General features: G+C 53.1%; 1 protein-coding gene, 1 long non-coding RNA gene and 1 other non-coding gene across 4 annotated transcripts in view; 2 read left to right on the top strand and 1 right to left on the bottom strand.

Annotated features, from left to right (window-relative positions):
* The first annotated feature begins 696 nt into the window (after window positions 1-696).
* On the top strand, window positions 697-768 carry TRNAM-CAU. The gene has a single exon. It is a non-coding gene; the product is annotated as a tRNA-Met (tRNA).
* A 6456-nt stretch (window positions 769-7224) lies between these two features.
* Window positions 7225-20827, bottom strand: part of NARF (nuclear prelamin A recognition factor) — a 30754-nt gene continuing 17151 nt past the window's right edge. For both annotated transcript variants that reach the window (XM_033181712.1, XM_033181713.1), the window contains exons 6-11: window positions 16403-16521; window positions 14098-14227; window positions 11681-11744; window positions 10536-10673; window positions 9841-9998; window positions 7225-7571 (exon numbers count right to left, since the gene is read on the bottom strand). In XM_033181712.1, the coding sequence (XP_033037603.1) occupies window positions 7330-7571; window positions 9841-9998; window positions 10536-10673; window positions 11681-11744; window positions 14098-14227; window positions 16403-16521 (851 nt within the window). In that variant the 3' untranslated portion in view covers window positions 7225-7329. The remainder of the gene's footprint in view (window positions 7572-9840; window positions 9999-10535; window positions 10674-11680; window positions 11745-14097; window positions 14228-16402; window positions 16522-20827) is intronic.
* On the top strand, window positions 9015-13105 carry LOC117066390. The gene is made up of 3 exons (XR_004430319.1): window positions 9015-9283; window positions 9499-9507; window positions 13091-13105. It is a non-coding gene; the product is annotated as an uncharacterized LOC117066390 (long non-coding RNA).

Below are 20827 nucleotides of genomic sequence, written 5' to 3'. Positions count from 1 at the left end.
TGCAAGCTCCGCCTCCCGGATTCACGCTATTCTCCTGCCTCAGGCTCCGGGGTAGCTGGGACTACAGGTGCCCGCCACCTCGCCCGGCTAGTTTTTTTGTATTTTTTAGTAGAGACGGGGTTTCACCGTGTTAGCCAGGATGGTCTCGATCTCCTGACCTCGTGATCCACCCGTCTCGGCCTCCCAAAGTGCTAGGATTACAGGCTTGAGCCACCGCGCCCGGCCCTCTCAACTTCTTATAGATAAAACTCTCTGGGGCCTGGCGCGGTGGCTCAAGCCTGTAATCCCAGCACTTTGGGAGGCCGAGACGGGTGGATCACGAGGTCAGGAGATCCTAGACCATCCTGGCTAACACGGTGAAACCCCCGTCTCTACTAAAAACTACAAAAAACTAGCCGGGCGAGGTGGCGGCGCCTGTAGTCCCAGCTACTCGGGAGGCTGAGGCAGGAGAATGGCGTGAGCCCGGGAGGCGGAGCTTGCAGTGAGCTGAGATGCGGCCACTGCACTCGAGCCTGGGTGACAGAGCGAGACTCCGTCTCAAAAAAAAAAAAAAAGAAGTTGAGAGAAGAGGAGTAGGCTGAGCATGTGCCTTGCCCAGTCAGTCCTCGGTTGGCCCTTGTTGGCCAGTAGAGGTCGCCGCCTGCAGGGAGATGACTCGTGTGGTCATGGTCTGACTCAAGCTACCATCTCACAGTCAGCAGAGTGGCGCAGCGGAAGCGTGCTGGGCCCATAACCCAGAGGTCGATGGATCGAAACCATCCTCTGCTATGGCTTTGTTTTCCTCCCTGACTGGGTAACCTGTGGGCCCCTTTCTATATTCCTCCCCAGGCCCCAGTAATATCCCTGGTCGTGTCAAGGCACGGAGGATGGGCTGCGGCAGCAATCCGAGTTCAAATCTCGATGTGAGCCCACCTTGCCTCACAGCCTAGTCCCGCAGTAGTGGGCTTACTGCCCTCTGCACTCCCTGGCTTGGGCCGAAGAGGGTTTTCTGCTGCTCAGTCCTCTTCTCCGTGTGTCCACCTGGCCTGGGACCCCCCCATCAGTACCTGCTCGTGGCTTAGAGAACAGGGTCTAGGCACAGTACATGCATCCTTTGTCTGCAGCGTTTTTGAGGTTTTGAAACCTCCCTGGCCACACTTAGGTCTGCTCCTCCACGTGGCCAAAGGTGCCTGCAAAGGCTGGCACCCTTCTCCCTGTCTGGCTGCCAGGGAGTCTCCTGCCGTCAACCGACTCACCAGGGACCCCTCCTGAACCCAGCAAGTGTTCTTCTGACAAAAGGGTCTGGCTGGATCCCCATCCTCTTCCCTTCCTTTCCTGAGGGTGTGGCTTAGGGGTTCCTGCCTTTTCTTTCCCTTTTACGTTCTCTCTCTCTCTCTCTCTCTCTCTCTCTCCTCTCTCTCTCTCTCTCCTCTCTCTCCTCTCTCTCCTCTCTCTCTCTCTCTCTCCTCTCTCTCCTCTCTCTCTCTCTCTCTCTCTCTCTCTCGTTTTGGCTAGAAGATCAAGTCCAGGTGCAGTGGCTCACACCTATAACCATAGCACTTTGGGAGGCTGAGGCAGGTGGATCGCTTGAGGTCAGGAGTTGGAGACCAGCCTGGGCAACATGGTGAAATCCTGTCTCCACAAAAAATACAAAAATTAGCCAGGCATGGTGGTATGCACCTGTGGTCCCAGCTACCTGGGAGGTGGGAGAGTCTCTTGAGCCTGGTAGGTCGAAGCTGCAGTGAGCTGAGATTGCACCACTGCACTCCAGCCTGGGTGACAGAATGAGACCCTGTCTCAAAAAAAAAAAAAAAAAAAAGGAGGGGGGGCTGGGGCTGGGATGTTACGGTCCTCTGGTTGGCATTCCTGCTCCACTGACATCAGAAGCTGGAGGTGAGAACCTCCCTCCAACAGGAGAGAAATGCAGCTGCAGTACTCACTCCCCGTACATCCCACCACCAGGCCCTGGCATCCCACATGGACACAGTACCCATGAGGATGGCACTGACATCCCAAAGTGCCAGTGCTACTGCCTGGCTGTGTCCAGACTGGCTTAGGGACAGACTCCTCAGGTACCAGAGCCCAGGACAGTTGCAAACACTGTGCTCTGGGCCTGGAGTGGGGAAGGAGTGCCAGCTGCTACATGGTCTTTCCATAACAGGGCAAAAAGGAGTGGGGAAATTGCAGGACACACACCCTGATGGTGGCCAAAGCCGAAGACAGAGGAACAGGAGGATTCTGCCAAGATCGATATGAGAGGAAGGCTTAGGGGCATCAGAGAGGAGGCAAAGTGCTGGCAGTGGTTGACAGCCACTGCTCCCGCTCCAGTCCCTCCTCCCAATTCCATTGCCACTCGTCCACACTCACCATGCAGATGCTGTGTCTGTCACTCTGCCTTGCCAGGTTTTCCTTCTTATTCTAATCAAATTTCAAACCAGGCTGGTGCGGTGGCTCACACCCATAATCCCAGCACTTTTGGGAGGTTGAGGGGAGAAGATCACTTGAGTCCAGGAGTTCCAGACCAACCTGGGCAACATGGCAAAACCCTGTCTCCACAGAAAGTACAAAAAATTAGCTGGGAGGAGTGGCGCTTGCCTGCAGTCCCAACTACTCAGGAGGCTGAAGTGGGAGGATTGATTGAGTCTGAGAGGTTGAGTCTGCAGTGAGCCATGATGGTGCCACTGTACTCCAACCCGGGTGACGGGGTCAGACCCTGTCTCGAAAAAAAAAAAAAGTCCATGTCAGGACGTAAACATCTATTTTATACTTTAACCACTCCTAGAACCCCAGCTTTGGATGTCCTGACACTTGCCCCAATGGGCTTTTAGTTCACTGTTGCAGCTTGTTTACAGCAAATGCAGACATAGAACAGACATCCTCCAGGTCCTTCGCACTGGGCACCTGTGAGGTGGACTGCTCCAGGGAAAGTTCCTAACAGCTAGGCTATACGACTTTTTTTTTTTTTTTTTTTTTTTTTTTGAGACGGAGTCTCACTCTGTTGCCCAGGCTAAAGTGCAGTGGCAGCATCTCGGCTCACTGCAAGCTCCGCCTCCCAGGTTCATGCCATTCTCCTGCCTCAGCTTCCCAAGTAGCTGGGACTACAGGTGCCCGCCACCACGCCCAGCTAATGTTTCGTGTTTTTAGTAGAGACGGGGTTTCGACATGTTAGCCAGGATGGTCTCAATCTCCTGACCTCGTGATCCGCCCATCTTGGCCTCCCAAAGTGCTGGGATTACAGGCATGAGCTATATGTCTTTTATCAAGTTGGGGTGTTACTGCCAAACTGCACTCTAGCCAGCAGCTGTGAGCACTCCCTCTTCTTACTGAGCTGAGTGCTTAATAAAAATCTTTGCCTATTGGACGATTCGCATTTCAACTTTGAAGCATTCAGCCCTGGCACCTGCTCTCCTTGATTTCAGAACACAAGGCTCAGAAAGTAGAGCCGGCCTCTACCCAAAACCGACAGCTCGCCCTCTGCAGCGGCGGACTGAGGGCTCCTAACCATGAGTTGAGGGTTGATCTGCTTTAGACAGATGCTCTGTTTGCAGTGGAAACATAAACACCGGGCCCCATTTAGAGGCGAAGTGGCCTTGGCAAGCCCCTGCCTAAGCCACCGTTCCCTCCTCTGACATCTCTGGCCTAGACTCAGAGTGAAGGTCACACGACTGTGGGAGGCCATGTGTCCAGACACCTCAGTTGCTCAGCTCTGGGCCCGCAGATGAGGCCATGGGACACCCTCAAAGCCAGCACACACCCAGGGGTTCAGCCTAGATCCACACCCCAGGCAAGCGGCAAACCAACAGGTGGGCACAGTGGATGAGCCCGTTTGCAACTCCAGCAACACTGAGGAAGGACCAGTGTGGACAGTCTACACTGGCTGCAACAAGTATAAGCTCTCAGGACAGGTGGAAATGGAATTGAGATATCTGGGCTCTGCTGCTCAGACCACAGGCACCAAAGAGCAGATCTATTCACTGGGACGGCAACACGTTTATCAGATCAGACGTGTTCGGGCCCCTACGGTACACAGCAGCACCAGAGCACACACAGCTGTGTTCCTATATGGTGGTGCCAGCACGGGATGCCACCAAGGCTCATCTTCTCCTCCTCTTCCTCCTCACGCCAGGACCAGCCTGGCTCACTAGCGGGCATGGGCTGGGCACACCATCCCCCCGGACCAGCCTGGCTCACCAGCAGGCATAGGCCGGGCACACCATCCCCCTGGACCAGTGTGCTGCCTCACGCCAGGACTACCCTGGCTCACCAGCGGGCACGGGCCGGGCACACCATCCTCCCCAACCAGTGTGCTGCCTCGCACCACATCTAGGCGCCTTGGTCTGACCGCTAATATCATTCCGGTTATAATGAAGGAACTCTCGCCACTTTTCTCCTGTGCAGAAAATGCACACAGTCCCCATAGCTATGACCCACCAGCAGGCACGGGGACCCCTAGCATCTCATGTTGGTGCCCAGTCCCTCAGCCTGGCCTCCCCACACGACCTGCAGGGATGGCTTCATGGCAGGCCAGCTGTGGTGCCCTGTGCAGTGGTTACTGTGGGAGGTGATTTCTTCACTGTAACAGGGTGGCCCTCTGCCAACACCTGGTGCTCTAGGCCTGGTGAGCATCTTCCTGGAGGAAGACAGAGGACTCTCCTGACTCCACACCAGGTGGCAGCTCAGGAAGCACAGGCGAGGCCACCTGACGTGGCCATCGTGAGGACAGCAACACACCACATGATGTGGCCCTGCTGGGGCAGCAGGTGGCTAGGCTCACTCAACCATTCACTCAGACACGCTGCAACTGTTTATTCCAGAATCAGAGGTTGGAAACCCAACTGTATATAGATTGAAAGCAAAACAAATACACAACTGAACATAATATATGCAGTCATCCAGCAAGACAGGCAATGGAACACAATATACGCAGTTATCCACAAGACAGGTGCACAGGCACAGCACAGAGTGAGATGAAGGCAGCCTAGCATAGAGAGGCTCTGCAGCACGGAGGGCTGGGAAGGCCATCACTCAAGTTAACCCAATCCCAGTGCTTCAGGACACCTCTGGCCACATTGACATCTCTCTTCTCCTGGGAGGAGCCCTAGGGTGCAGCTGCGCGGTCCGCGGATTTTCAGGTGTCTGCCAGCTCCGTTTCATTGTTAATGGTTAAACTGCTTTCTCCTTTTTAAACAAATTTTTTTGCCAGTTGCAGTGGCTCCCACCTGTAATTCCAACACTTTGGGAGGCTGAGGTGGTCGGATCACCTGAGGTCACAAGTTCCAGCCTGACCAGCCTGATCAACATGGCGAAACCCCGTCTCAACTAAAAATACAAAAATTATCCAGGCATGGTGGTATGCGCCTGTAAGCCCAGCTGCTCCAGAGGCTGAGACAGGAGAATCACTTGAACCCAGGAGGTGGAGGTTGCTGTGAGCCGAGATCGCGCCACTGCATTCCAGCCTGGGTGACAAACTGAGGCTCTGTCTCAAAAAAAAAAAATTTTTTTTGTAGAGACGGAGTCTCACCACATAGAAACTCCTGGATTCAAGCAATCCTCTCGCCTTGACCTCCCAGTGTGCTGGGATTATAGAGCAAGAGCCGCCATGCCCAGCCTCTCCTTTCTTTTTAAGGCAAGCTCATGCCCACAGTGCAGTGCCAGAATGGAGGGGGCTCCATCACCCTGAGCACAGAGGGCTTCATGGCGAGTGGATGGGCCAGGGCTGTGTGTGAGAAGAAACCTGTCTGCGAAGGGTGACGGGGAAGTGTTCTGCGGGAGGCTGGACCACCCGAGCATCCTCAACCCCTCAGGGTCGGACAGAGCCTTTACCCCTGACTCCCACCTCACAACAGTGCCGAGGAGCTGGGGCTCGCCCGCACCCACCCAACTTGTGCGGGCAGCCTTCTCAATTTTCCACTCTTGTGTCTGCCACCCTTGTCAGGCCCTTCCCTTGCTGCAATGCAAGTCTAACTCAAAGACTGAATGTACAAGTTTGAGCTGGGGCCTGGGTCGCCAGGCCTCCAGGGCCCTGAGTGTGGTCCAGGAGGGTGGTGACTGGCTGTGGGGAATGGGAGGAGGGTGGTGACTGGCTGTGAGGAATGGGGCCTACTGTTGTCAGAAACTACAGTTTTTCTAATAAAGCTGGAAATCCAGATTTGTGTATGAGTCTCCTGATTCTAAAAGGCTGACAGTTATTAATGTTCTGTCAAAAACATTTTCAAGGAAAATATGAGTGGGTAAAAGAGCCAAAATGGGCAGGAATCTGGGACTGTGGACTGCCTGCCCTAACAACCCTAGGGCCACAGGAGTCCACAGGCACTGCTGCCCCGCCTCTGCCCTCATTCCCGCATCAAATCACCTCCGAGGCATGTGTGTTACAACCTCTGGGGGTCTTAGCTCGTCACAGGACACTTTCTGGAATTTTTTTAAAACTTAAAATACAGTAGTCTGTCTCCATTCTCACTCTTTTTTTTTTTTTTTTGAGACGGAGTCTCGCTCTGTCGCCCAGGCTGGAGTGCAGTGGCCGCATCTCAGCTCACTGCAAGCTCCGCCTCCCGGGTTCCCGCCATTCTCCTGCCTCAGCCTCCTGCGTAGCTGGGACTACAGGCACCCGCCACCTCGCCCGGCTAGTTTTTGTATTTTTTAGTAGAGACGGAGTTTCACCGTGTTAGCCAGGATGGTCTCGATCTCCTGACCTCGTGATCTGCCCGTCTCGGCCTCCCAAAGTGCTGGGATTACAGGCTTGAGCCACCACGCCCGGCCTCCATTCTCACTCTTTGGGATTTTTTCACAATCTTAGGATAAAGGGATAAATCAGGGAAGTGCTTCTTTCATGTCAAAACGTTCCAATCTGCCAGGCACGGTGGCTCACGCCTGCAATCCTGGCACTTTGGGAGGCCAAGACGGGTGGATCAGGAGGTCAGGAGTTCAAGACCAGCCTGGCCAACATAGTGAAACCCCATCTCTACTAAAAATACAAAAACTAGCTGGGCACGGCGGTGTGCGACTGTAGTCCCAGCTACTTGGAAGGCTGGGGCAGGAGAAATCGCTTGAACCCAGGAAGCAGAGGTTGCAGTGAGCTGAGATGGCGCCATTGCATTCCAGCCTGGGTGACAGAGTGAGACTCCGCCTCAAAAAAAAAAAAAAAGTTCCCAATCCCACACCTATTATGAAGATAGCACCACATGAAACTGCCTGAGGGGCTTCCAATAAACGGGATAGCAGGGAACTCTGAGAAACCAAAGTAACCCATTGAGCAGTTTTCTTAAGTGTCTTTAATACTCCACTCAGGGCAGCCCCTCCCTCTACTGAGAGTGGCTCTGGCCCCAAGAGCAGCTGGAAGGCCCTGGCCTGACTTCACCACTTGATGTCCAGGCTGTGTGCGCCGCGCTCCTGGCTCTGGTATGTGGTGTGCAGCACCTCTCGGGCTTTGGAAGAGTTGATCCCCTCCAACCACTCCTGGTACAGCTCCTGCACGTGTGCACTGGACTCTGGACGCCGCACAGGGATGTCAGCGTAAATGCCTTCCATCTGCCGCAGCAGGGCCTTATCCGCATGTCCGTCGGGAGTCCGGGCTTGGCCTCTGCCATTTAAACATCCTGAAAGATAAACACAGGTAAGTTTATCCTGGACTCAGGCGATCTTTCCGCCTTAGCCTCCTGAGCAGCTAGGACTACAGACACACACCACCTTGCCTGGCTAATTTTTAAATTTTTTGTAGAGACTGGGGTATGCGGGGTGGGTCTCGCTATGTTGCCCAGGCTGATCTTGAACTCCTGGCTTCAAACGGCAATCCTTCTGCTTCAAGCTGGGACTACTGGCATGAGCCACCGCACCCAGCCAGGACAGTCTTAAGGAAGCTTTTGCCTCATAGGGAAGACAGTTTGGAAGCGGGAGAGGAATGAAGGGAACGTGGAACGTTGCGTGGTGTAAGGCTAGGGCTGGCTACACAGGCCAGGGTCTTCCCCAAGGCCCTCAGGGACACTAATCCCAGACTCATAGCCCTGTGTGCCTCCCATTTTTTTTTTTTTTTTTTTTTTTTTGAGACAGAGTCTCTCTCCGTTGGCCAGGCTGGAGTGCAGTGGCTTAATCTTGGCTCACTGCAACCCCCATCTCCTGGGCTCAAGCAATTCTCCCACCTCAGCCTCCCAAGTACCTTGGATTACAGGTGTGTGTGCCACCATGCCCGGCTAATTTTGTATTTTTAGTAGAGGCAGGGTTTCACCATGTTGGCCGGGATGGTCTTGAACTCCTGACTTCAGGTAATCCGCCTGCCTTGGCCTCCCAAAGTGCTGGAATTACAGCGTGAGCCACCGCACCCGGACCCATGTACCTCTCATTCTTACCCATTTATATCACCCATAAAATGGTTTTACCTAAAACTTAAGTTGCCTTTTAGAACTGGGTGGCTTTGTATGCAAATCCCGATTTCCAGCTTCTCTTGGAATTTGGCAAAACCAAGATAGCACAGGGATTGTGAACAAACAAGCAGTAAAACCACTCCTGCCTGCACCACACGTTAGTGTGCTGGGCCCTGCCTGGAGGCCGCACCGGAGGCAGCTGAGCTGTGAGCCCAGCCATGAGCCCACACACCCAACACTGGCCTGAGTAAAAATGTGTCTCCTATTTATTAATGCTACTTACTCTCCAGCATGTTAGATGATGTCACTCTTAGTAGTGTTAAGAGTTCATTTAAAACAATCTGGAGCAAATTTCCCTGGTTAAACTTCACTCCCCATGGGCTGCAGGGTGGCACTCCAGTTGGTCTCCAACCTCCACTTTCCCAGGGGGCTGGCTTGCACCTTCTCCTTCCTCAGGCCCCAGCTCCACCCGCCTGCATGCAGAGGCCCTCCCAGAGGCCCTGCTTCATGGCCCACCTCCCAGCTGCTCCTCAGCCCAGCTGTGGCACTGACCCTTCCATTCCCCCGGAATGCTCAGTGAGGCCTCCAAGGCCACATGCTTGCCTCTCTGCCCTCACCCTCCTGTCAGTGCTGGCTGGGGCCTCCCCTCCTTTGTGTTGAAGGCAGGGCCTCCAACTGCACCCTTGTCTGTGCCCTGCCCAGGGGCCCCTCCCGTCCTGTGGCTTCACACCTTGTCCCACTCAACTAACATCAGTGGAGCCACTCCTCCCACTGACCTGCACCCGGCATTTCCACTGGAGTCCCTCGTGGTGCCCCCCCGACTCACAATGGCACAAAGGTCCTCATTTCCCCACCAGGGGCGCAGATGGACCACCAAGGGTCAGGGGCAGGGGGTCCCCTTCGTCCCCGACACTCACCCTCAGCACATCCTTCCCGGAGACCTCCACCCTGTCCTGGCCTCCTCTTGTCCTCTCACTCTCCCTGCCCCAGGTGGGGACCCTTCCTCACATGCCTGGATGATCGCAGCCCACAGTGGCCCACCCTCCCTCCAAGCAGCAAGGGAGCCCCTCAGGCCCAGGCTGGGTCATACCCCTTCCCGCTTCCACCTCTCACTTCTCTCTCCCATCACTCAGGACAGAGCTGGCTCATCCTTGGCGCCTGGCAGGAGGCAGGGGTGTTTCTCCCAGGCAGGGTGGCCTCGACTCTTGTGATTTGTTCTCTAAGCCAGCTGCCATGGGCTGAGTCTCACCTGGTGCCATGTGGGGCCTCCCGAGGGCACGTCCCCAAGAGAATGCCCACACGCTATGCCGGGTGAGGGAAAGAGCAAAACCAACAGAGCCCAGAATGTCCCAGCACAAGCCCCACGGGAACATCCACACCCTACACAGCTCTCGGGGCTGAGAGAGGCTCTGGGTGGCCAAGAACACCGTCTCTCTGGCGGCTACAGGACCAGTGTGGCCTGAGCACCCGTGGGGGACAGACCCAGGTGCTGCTCTTGGCGCCTCACCTCCAGCACAGGCGAGGACCTCCACAAAGTGGTACGGGAACTTGCCCTTCTTAAGCTTCAGGATCATGTTCTGGATGTTTCGAAAGCCATAGGCCGCAGCAAAGCGTAACACCACCTCCCCATTCTTCTCAAGGGTGACCTCTTGGAAATCTTTGTTTCTACAAAATGAACACAGAGAGTTTTGATCCATCAAGTCCTTTATCTGTGACTTAAGAACACTTGTTTTTTTTTTTGAGACAGGAGTCTTGCTCTGTCGCCCATGCTGAAGTGCAGTGGCACAATTTCGGCTCACTGCAAGCTCCACCTCCCGGGTTCACACCATTCTCCTGCCTCAGCCTCCCGAGTAGCTGGGACTACAGGCGCCCACCACCACACCCGGCTAATTTTTTGTATTTTTAGTAGAGACGGGGTTTCACCGTGTTAGCCAGGATGGTCTCGATCTCCTGACCTTGTGATCCACCCACCTCGGCCTCCCAAAGTGCTGGGATTACAGGTGTGAGCCACCACGCCCGGCCAAGAACACTTTCTAACATAAGTTTGGAATGTCAGCAAAATAAAAGGTCTAAACAAACACAAAAAAGCCCTTTTGATTTTGACTGGTATAAACTCCATACATAGAACTGCCACATGCACAGATCCACACATGCACATGTGCTGAGCACAGGCACAGACAGGCTGTGGACGCTGCCCCACACCTCAGGGCTCGGTAAGTGACCTCCTCTACATCCTCGTTGAACAGCTCCTTGGCCGCATGTCTGAAGATGTGTGCCAGGTGCCCGTCCGAGCTGGCTCCATCATGGCGCATCACCTTGTCCTCCTTCAAGTCTCCAAACCTCACCAGGCAGAGAAAAAACAAGTCCTTCATGAATGCCGATGTACAGTGACAGCCAAGAGTGAAACCAGACTTCCAGAGGGCATCACAATCCAAGGTCACCACCAAAGAAGCTAAATCCTCTACAAATGTTTAAACTTTGGAGAAAGTCCCATTTCTAGCATCTTGAGGGGTCTCGGGAGGGCCTGCCTGATGCTCGGGCCAGGGGGAGGACTCTCAGTCACGCCGAACCCATGCATAGGCTCTTGCAGGTGCTCCAGATGCTTATGGTCTTTTTCTGTCTCCCATGCTGGAGTGCAGTGGCACAATCATAGCTCACTACAACCCCAGCCTCTTGGACTCAAGCATCCTCCTACCTCAGTCTCCCAAAGTACTGGGATTATAGGTGTGAGCCACCATGTGCATGGCCCCAGAGATGCTTAACTTCTATCTCACCTTCCCCCAAAAGGGCATGAATGCAGCATCTGGGATGCGGAGTGTTTGTGAGGACACACGCCACTGCCTTTGTGGTGCTCTCTGCCCAGTGCCTGGGGTGCAGCAGGAGCCCCAGACCTTGCTGGGTATCAAGGTCACCGCCCCCAGCAGAACCCAGCCTGCCACTCTTGCTGCAAAGGGGCCTGAGGGAGCTGCCCCACTGCCCCACAGTGGAACGTGGAACGTGAGGCACAGACGGCACCCAGGAAGAAGGGGGCTGGTGCACACACGAACGGCCCTGCCCCAGCGAGGACAAAGCTGTTTGTGCTTCTCGTCCTTCCTCGAGGGTTTGGGGTGGCAATCGCACCGTGGAAGCCCGCCAAGCCTCCCGACTCCCTGGCAGCCCTGGTGAATGGTATCCCACTCAACAGCTAGAAGGATGGCTGAGGGTTGTGGCGGGGGCCTGGGGGACTGCATCTCAGTGCTTCACATGGCCTCGTCATAAAGCAGGGCAGCCCTGGGCCTGTCAGGTGGCTGGCAGGGCTGACGGGAGGTCCTGCCCTCCAGAGGACTCTCCCCAGATAAGCCACTTACAGAGTGTCGACGGCAGCATCCTTCACTGAGAGGTCACCTTGCTCCATTATTTGAGCTATTTCACCTACAGACAAACGAAGTAAGAGACACTGAAAAGACACAGGTGGCCACAGGAACTTTTCTTCCCCTGCAGGAAATTTGACATTAGTAACCCTGGATGACCTCCCTCCTATGAAATCTCCATCACAGACAGCAGGAGTGGAGTCCATCTAAAGGGCAAAGTGAGGCCAATAAAATCAAACACTAATAAAATGTAAGCAGAATTCAATTCGAATTCCTCTTCCCATTCCTCTTTCTGCCCTCGAACTGTGGCATTTACGTAAACAATCTCTCCATGATTTTCCCATGTGGAAAATCTGTAAACTTTTTTGGTCCACTTTGTATGAAACAAACAGAAAACTTTTGTTATAACAAGCTCACAGAGATAGGACGACGAAATATATACTGGTTGCATTTTTTTTTCTTTTTTTTTTGAGATGGAGTCTCACCTCCGCTGCCCAGGCTGGAGTACAGTGGTGCGATCTTGGCTCACTGTAACCTCTGCCTCCCGGGTTCAAGCGATTCTCTTGCCTCAGCCTCTTGAGTGGCTGGGATGACAGGTGCCCACCACCACGCCTGGCCAGACAGGTCTCGAACTCCTGACCTCAGGTGACCAGCCTGCCTCAGCCTCCTGAAGTGCTGGGATTACAAGTGTGAGCCACTGTGCCCAGCCCATTTTTTTTTTTTTTTTTTTTTTTTTTAGAAACAAGGTCTCCAGTCTGGCCAACATGGCAAAATCCCCTCTCTACTAAAAATACAAAAGTTAGCCTGGCATGGTGGTGTGCGCCTGTAATCCCAGCTACTTGGGAGGCTGAGGGAGGAGAATCGCTTGATCCTGGGAGGCGGAGGTTGTAGTGAACTGCGATGGAGCCACTGCAGAGCCTGGGCAACAGAGTGAGACTGTGTCTCAAAAAAAAAAAAAAAAAGAGACAAGGTCTCACTGTGTTGCCCAGCGAGGTCTCAAACTCCTGGGCTCAAGTGATCCTCCAGCCATAGCCTCCTGAGTGGCTAGAACTAGAGGCCTGAGCCACTGCACCCAGCTACATTTACATGACATATGGTTATTCTGCAATGAGATCAACTGAAAGTGAGAACCTCTTTCTGTATTTCCTTTTACATGAGGATGCCTGAAAAAACATCCTTAATAGAAAAACTGAGCCTCTAAAACCTGGCTGTGGCATCACATCAGATGCTGTGAGATGGCTGGAAACACAGGTAAGAAAATAGCATAATTTCCTATAAATCTGTACTCAGAAAAAAGACGGCTGGACATGGTTCTTCTGATAGCTTGCTGCGCATGTTTTTATTTTGTCAACACAAGCAGATGGCCCCTGGGACCTTCCTCTGAGAGTGAAGGATGGCAGTGCTGAGGGCCCTTCTGTCCCTCATCCTTCAACACCCCTGCCACGTCACCCCACAGGGAGCCTGTGCCTGGGGGGTGGGGACCTTTCCAGAGGCATCTGCGTGCTAGAATTTCAAGTCAGGGGACTGTCAGGGACATTGGCATCCTTAAAGATGGTCCCTGAGAGCTGATCTCTCTGCCTCACGTACCACTAATCTAAATACCTGCAGGGACCTGTTTTCAGAGACCAATTAAAACAGTTCCACCAGAATGTTAACAAAGTCTTAAGCTTCCCCCACCAACTGATGTCAACATTCTTCTGAATGGGTTCTACATAATTCCAGGGAATGACTTCCATCCACAACACACACACAACTCACTGTAGGCTCTTAACATCTGAAAGGAGTGGCCAATACAGTGGTAAAGGCAACATCACTGAAGCAAACGTGCCTTTTTCATTTTACTCTGAATGAAAAAAACTTCACTTGTGTTTTAAGTGCAGACTTGGTTTGTGAGAAGGAGACCCACTATGACTATAGACAACTTTTCTACCAAGAGGTAGGTACACTGCACGGACTGTAATGTAAAGTCAGGGCCACCATACGGCCCGAGTGGTTCTCCCAGAGACCTGATTTATCCTTTTTTTTTTTTTTGAGACGAAGCTTTACTCTCGTTGCCCAGGCTGGAGTGTAATGGCGTGATCTCAACTTACCGCAACCTCTGCCTCCGGGGTTCAAGCAATTCTCCTGCCTCAGCCTCCTGAGCAGCTGGGATTACAGGCATGTGCCACCATGCCCGGCTAATTTTTTGTATTTTTAGTAGAGACAGGGTTTCTCCATGTTGGTCAGGCTGGTCTCGAACTCCTGACCTCAGGTGATCCACCTGTCTTGGCCTCCCAGCTGTCAGTAACTTCAGACAAGTGACCACAGTGGCAGGCACCGAGATGGCTCTGGGACACAGATCTGCCTGGCTCCGGTGTGTACTGGCCAGTCAGAGAATCCCCCAGCGGCCAGGTGCGCCCTCGCCCACCTCTCACCTGATGTTAACACGCAGTCAGCGCCCCGGGAGCCATGCAAAGCGGGGGGAAAGCCTTCCTGAAGAGCCTCTAGCTTCTTGTCATAACAAGGGGCCACGATGACGTGGAAAATCTTCTCTGGAGACAGGTTCTGTGGGAGAGGGGCACCCATGTTTAGGGCTAGTGGAGAGGTGACGATGGCAGCTTACACTTGGTGCCCAGGACAGGAGGGATGGGAGACCGACTGCCCCCTGCTGTTGCCCTCCAGACACTGCATGGAGCACTTTCTCTTTTTTTTTTTTTTTGAGACGGAGTCTTGCTCTGTCGCCCAGGCTGGAGTGCAGTGGCATGATCTCAGCTCACTGCAACCTCCGCCTCCTGGGTTCACGCGATTCTCCCGTCTCAGCCTCCTGAGTAGCTGGGACTACAGGCACATGCCGCCATGCCTGGCTAATTTTCTGTACTTTAGTAGAGATGGGGTTTCACCGTGTTGCCCAGGCTGGTCTCAAACTCCTGATCTCAGGCAATCTGCCCACCTCGGCCTCCAAAGTGCTAGGATTACAGATGTGAGCCATCGAGCCTGTCCACATGCAGCACTTTCTTGGGGCTGGGACTGTTGTGGGTCTGAGGCTGGGCCCCACAGATGAAGCTGCTGTAGTCACATCTGGCTCCCATCCCCTCTTCAACTCTACCGAGCACCAGCACCCCATCCGTGTCTGTCTGCTGCCTCCCTCGGGACTGAGTGTGGTACTCCCAAACCATCTGCAAAGCACCCCAGTCAGTGGAGCCTCTTGGAAGAACCAGGAAGGCTGAGCCCATCTCCTCCTGAACCTGTGCACGTGGGACAAAACAGGCAAGAGGTCCAGCTGGCGTGGAGCTGTTGCTGGTCTGGCATTGTGGGAGGCCCAAGTGTGTGTGCGCGCGCGCGCGTGTGTGTGTGTGTGTGTGTGTGTGTGCTGGCTACTTCACCCACAGGCTTTCCTGAATCTTCCCAAGCGATGCCCACCCAAGCTACCCCTCTCCGGGAGCCCTGCCACACAGAGCAAGTGCCTGTGGCTGGGCGGGAACTGGTGGCAAGCCAGAAGCCAGCAGTTGCCAAGTGATCCTGTGGTGAGGTCTGGGTGGAAAGGCCCCATTCAGGGCAGGGGTGGAGCGAAAGAGGAAACCCGCCCCTGGTCGCAGTTGTATCCGGCGAGGAGCTGCTGGAGGCCGCGTCTCTGCAGTTGCCCCTCACAGCACCTACAGGAGGACACATAGCTCTGGGCTTCAGCCAGGGGAGAGGGCAGCACGTGGAAGACCTAGAAACACATGGCTCTCTTCAGGTGGGGGCAGGGCAAGGGACAGACATAAAGTCCCATAGCTCATCTTTTGGTCCTGTCTAAACTGAACGCGTATACTCTGTCTGACATCATGTTTACCATTTGCCAGATTATGACTTTATGGGTAGAAAGAAACTAGGTAGAAAGAAAACACTGCCTATTGCTAAAATAACAAGGCTGCCAAATATGTGTGCCTTTTAGGCTGACTTCACATGTCTGAAAGATCCTGATGTTGCCCTCTACTCCGGTTACCACAGTGCCCGGACGTGGCTGCTCCCCTGGAGGGAGGTGTAAAGTCTGATTGAGAAGAGCAGTGTGGGGCATGCCAGCGACTGGAGAATAAACCACGGGATTAGGGTCCCTTTGAGGGTGGCCTTGGAGACATCAGGGAGTTCTGGGAGGACCTGGGGGCCACAGAGAGCTGTGGGAAGGGAGAACATGATGGGCTGAGGCAGGGGGCACGCAGGAGCCTCAGGCCGGGACTCACTCCATCAAGTGGAAGACAGCATCACGGCCCCTGCAGAATCTCACAGAAGGGGCTAAGGAAGTCATGTGATGCCCATGGTCTGAGGGAAAAGGCCAGGGCAGAGGCCAGGTTAGGCTCCCGAAATGATAGAGGCCCTCGGCCTCTGGGCACAGGCCATTCTAGGCCTCCTTGGTTGAGGCGTCCCAACAGCAGGCAGGCAGCATCTCTGGGCAAGGTCTTGGGTCTCATTCTCAGCAGGGTGGGCAGCATGTCTACCCCGAATGGGCCCACGAGAACGACCAGATGCCACAGAAAAGGTTAAGAAGAAAGAAAGAGGTTGTAAGAGGAAGGAAGGTAGGAACAGAGATGGGCGTTGGTGAGAAACAGCACTGCTAATATTTCCTGAAGCCACAGCTTCCTTTTTGCTCACCTGGGGGGCCGTGACCACACCGGACAGATGGGGAACCCCCCCTACCTGGGCCCCTGTGCCATGGTCCTCCCTCACTTGCCCTTCCTGCCCTCCAGAGAGAGGTCAGCTTACCTGCTGTCTGGCGAAATAATCCTTCACCAAAGAGCCCATCACCTGCTGGGGGGACTTGGCGGTGCAGAGGTGGGCAGTGACGGGACGGCCCAGCACACGCTCGGCATATCGGACCCAGCCTGGGGAGAGAAGGGTCCAAGGTCAGCTCCTTACTGCTTCCTCTGGACCTTCCTGCCACGCACCAGGGAACACTGAGTCCCTGCCGCCCCAGGGTGAAGCCAGGACACCTTTTCCCCAGGCCTTACCAGGAGCTCGTGCTGGACCCAAAACCCATCCTCTGTGGCCCAGCTGTGGGTCATGGGAACCTGTAGGCCTGGAGGCTACTGGGAAATGGGAGCGTCCCTGCAAGGCCGACAGACAACTAAGAGTCGGGGTAACAGGTCCCCCAAAAAGGTGAAAGGGAACAAGCACTGAAGGGCAGCAGGAGCAGTGGCCCAGGCTGCACCGTGCGAAACCCCCTGGCCAGCTACAGAGTCTTTGCAGCCAGGACACACAGTTACCACTCAGGGGAGAGCAGCCACATGCTTGCCCAACTTCTCTTACTGACTAGAAATTAACAGCCCAACCACTGCACACTTTTTAAAATATAAGAAATCTAGCCAGGCATGATGGCTCATGCCTGTAATCCCAGAACTTTGGCAGGCCGAGACGGGCGGATCACGAGGTCAGCAGATTGAGACCAGCCTGGGAGACCAGCCTGGCTAACATGGTGAAATCCCGTCGCTACTAAAAACACAAAAAATTAAAAATTAGCCAGGAGTGGTGGCGGGCGCCTGTAGTCCCAGCCACTCAGGAGGCTGAGGCAGGAGAATGGCATGAACCCGGGAGGCGGAGGTTGGAGTGAGCTGCGATTGCACCACTGCACTCCAGCCTGGGCAACAGAGCGAGACTCTAGCTCAAAAAAAAAAAAAATGTGTCTTGGTCAGGCTCAGTGGCTCACGCCTGTAATCCCAGCACTTTGGGAGGCTGAGGCGGGCAGATCACCTGAGGTCAGGAGTTTGAGACCAGCCTGACCAAAATGGTAAAACCTTGTCTCTACTACAGATACAAAACTTAGCTGGGCGTGGTGGCATGCGCCTGCAATCGCAGCTTCTCAGGAGGCTGAGGTGGGAGAATCACTTGAACCCGGGGGGTGGAGGTTGCAGTGAGCCAAAATCACACCACTGCACTCCAGCCTGGGTGACAGAGCGAGACTCTGTCTCAATAAATAAATAAAATAGAAAATAAAAAAAGTGACCAGGATGGAGCTTATGTTGAGAAATAAAGTTTATACTTTTTATCTTTTTCTTTTTTGAGACGGAGTCTCGCTCTGTCACTCAGGCTGCAGTGCAGTGGCGCGATCTCCGCTCACTGCAAGCTCCGTCGTCTCCCAGGTTCACGCCATTCTCCTGCCTCAGCCTCCTGAGTAGCTGGGACAACAGGCGCCCGCCACCTCGCCCGGCTAGCTTTTGTATTTTCAGCAGAGATGAGGTTTCACCGTGTTAGACAGGATGGTCTCAATCCCCTGACCTTGTGATCCACTTGCCTTGGCCTCCCAAAGGTGTGAGCTACCGCGCCCGGCCAAGAAATAGAGTTTATACTTTTTATCTTTTAATTCTGTTCTTTCACAAACTTTTTGCAGTCTCCTCGCATCTGTTGATTTCCTTATGAGAGATCCTACTGGGATGGAACCTAGAATGGAACTCTCGAGTCACTGAAGGAACTAACTCTGCTGATGGGAATCCTGGGTAGACTCCTGATCTGTATAGAAATGGTGATCCCTCCGCCTGTGGACTCCTGATCTGTATAGAAATGGTGATCCCTCTGCCTGTGGCAGTGAACACAATGCTAGGTAGGGGCCCTGAGACTCTCTTCTCAGTGATGGCATTTCTGAGAAATGTGTCACCAAATCCTTTCTCTTCTCCAGCCACCAGCTGCAGACCAGCCCCTTGCTTCCTATTTTAGCTTGAGATTTGCTGTATGTATGTAGCATATATGTATAATTGACAGGGTTGCTCTGTTACCCAGGCTGGAGTGCAGTGGTGCAATCACGGCTCACCGCAGCCTCGACCTCCCAGGTTCCAGTGATCCTCCCACCTCATCCTCCTGAGTAGCTGGGACTACAGGCGCCCGCCACCATACCTGGCTAATTTTTTGTATTTTTAGTAGAGATGGCATTTCACCATGTTGGCCAGGATGGTCTTGATCTCCTGACCTCGTGATCCACCCACCTCAGCCTCCCAAAGTGCTGGGACTACAGGTATGAGCCACCGCGCCTCGCCTGAATTTTTTATAATTTAGAAACCCACTGCTCCAGGGGCACCGGCGTTAGTTCTTTGTCATTTCACATGGCCTCTTCCTTGGTTGGGGGTGGAACTAAGCAAGTGTGACTGGTGTTGTGAAGCCATGTTGTGTGTGGCATCATGTAATGGACCCCAAAACCAAAGTACTCCAGCAAGGGGACCACAGAGGCAGGCTCAGCACACAAACACCAGGTACTCCCAGGTCACTGGAGCCCAGGCAGCTCCTGAAACCATCAGGTGTGGAAATTATTCCTTTACGCCTGGAAGAACACCCAAAATGCCACAAGAGCTGAATGTAATACCAACAATCTAGTAAAAGGCTGTATGTGGTATCAAACAGTTTATACTTAGACCTCTGATACAAAAATCTGTGAATCACTTAAACTAAGGCAAACCATACAGCCGAAAGGAGTCACTAACATCCCCATCCCCACCTGGAGCTGAAAACACAGCAGACCGTGGGTTGCTGGTGAACGACACAGCTCAAATAACAAGCCAACCAGTGCAGCCCACAGAACAGTTGGTAAATTTCCTCTTTATATTTTATAAATGGCTAGAGAGTTAAGTCCATATTCTAAGCAACCACAATGTCAACGTTCTATCTTATTAGCTCATAATCCTAATGACTAAAGGTTGACATGTAAAATGCTAGAAAAATTTGAAACCATTGTGGGGGGAGCATAAATTGAGAACTGAAACGTGAACCAAACCCTAAAAATTATACAGCCTACGACTAGCTTAGATAGAGCTCTCCTATGCTCCCACAGGCCTCATGTAGTTAGAATAATTTTTAAGTAATGTTTGCCAGGATAGCCATTCTTTCCTTACTCCCTTGTGCATCGTCAAAAATTTCTTTTTTTTTTTTTTTTTTGGGACGGAGTCTCGCTGTGTCGCCCAGGCTAGAGTGCAGTGGCGCGATCTCGGCTCACTGCAAGCTCCGCCTCCCGGGTTCCCGCCATTCTCCCGCCTCAGCCTCCAAGTAGCTGGGACTACAGGCGCCCGCCACCGCGCCCGGCTAGTTTTTTGTATTTTTAGTAGAGACGGGGTTTCACCGTGTTAGCCAGGAGGGTCTCGATCTCCTGACCTCGTGATCCACCCGCCTCGGCCTCCCAAAGTGCTGGGATTACAGGCTTGAGCCACCGCGCCCGGCCCCAAAAATTTCTTAATCCAAACTCTCTGCTTTTCCAGAATTGAAAAGCATGTGATAAATCTCTTCTATAACTCAGGCATCCAAAAACCAATTAAAGAGCGGTTTAAACAGTGCTCTCTGAGAGTATCTGATTATCAATGTAAAGGAATTTTATTCTTTTTTAATTTTTTTTTTTGAGATGCAGTCTCGCTCTGTCTCTCAGGCTGGAATGCAGTGACGCGATCTCCGCTCACTGCAAGCTCCGTTGTCTCCCGGGTTCACGCCATTCTCCTGCCTCAGTCTCCCAAGAAGCTGAGACTACAGGCGCCCACCACCACGCCCGGCTAATTTTTTTGTATTTTTAGCAGAGACGGGGTTTCACAGTGTTTGCCAGAATGATCTCCATCTCCTGACCTCATGATCCTCCCGCCTCAGCCTCCCAAAGTGCTGGGATTACAGGTGTGAGCTAGCGCGCCTGGTCAAAATTTTCTTATTCTGTATTTTTTTAAGTTGGCAAAGGATAGATGCACGTTTGCCGTATTATTCCATAATAATTTGTACATCTGAGATATATCGTACTTTCAAGAGAAAATAGATTTTCTTAAGAGACAGGACCTCAGTCTTTCGCCCAGGCTGGAGTACAATGGAGGAGTCATAGCTCACTGCAGCCTCTAACTCCTTGGCTCAAACAGTCTACTCACCTCAGGCTAGGATTTGTAGTAGCTAGGATTACAGGTACATGCCACCACCCCGGCTTTCTTTTGTTTTTTTGCAGAGACAAGGTCTCACTCTGTTGATGAGGCTGGTTCCACATTCCTGGGCTCAAGCAATCCTCCCACATCAGCCTCCTAAATTGTTGGGATTATGGCTGTAATGCCTGGCCTATTTTTCTTTTCCTTTTAAAAAATATTTATTAAAAAAATTAGAGGACGGGTGTGGTGGCTCATGTCTGTAATCCCAGCACTTTGGGAGGCCAAAGCTGGCAGATCACTTGTCAAGACCAGCTTTTGGCAA

Source organism: Trachypithecus francoisi, unplaced genomic scaffold (genome assembly GCF_009764315.1).
Source record: "Trachypithecus francoisi isolate TF-2019V2 unplaced genomic scaffold, Tfra_2.0 Lachesis_group20, whole genome shotgun sequence".
In the NCBI taxonomy this organism is placed as follows: domain Eukaryota; kingdom Metazoa; phylum Chordata; class Mammalia; order Primates; family Cercopithecidae; genus Trachypithecus; species Trachypithecus francoisi.
The sequence above is the reverse complement of the archived record's forward strand: the minus strand, read 5'-3'. Positions and strand labels throughout refer to the sequence as shown.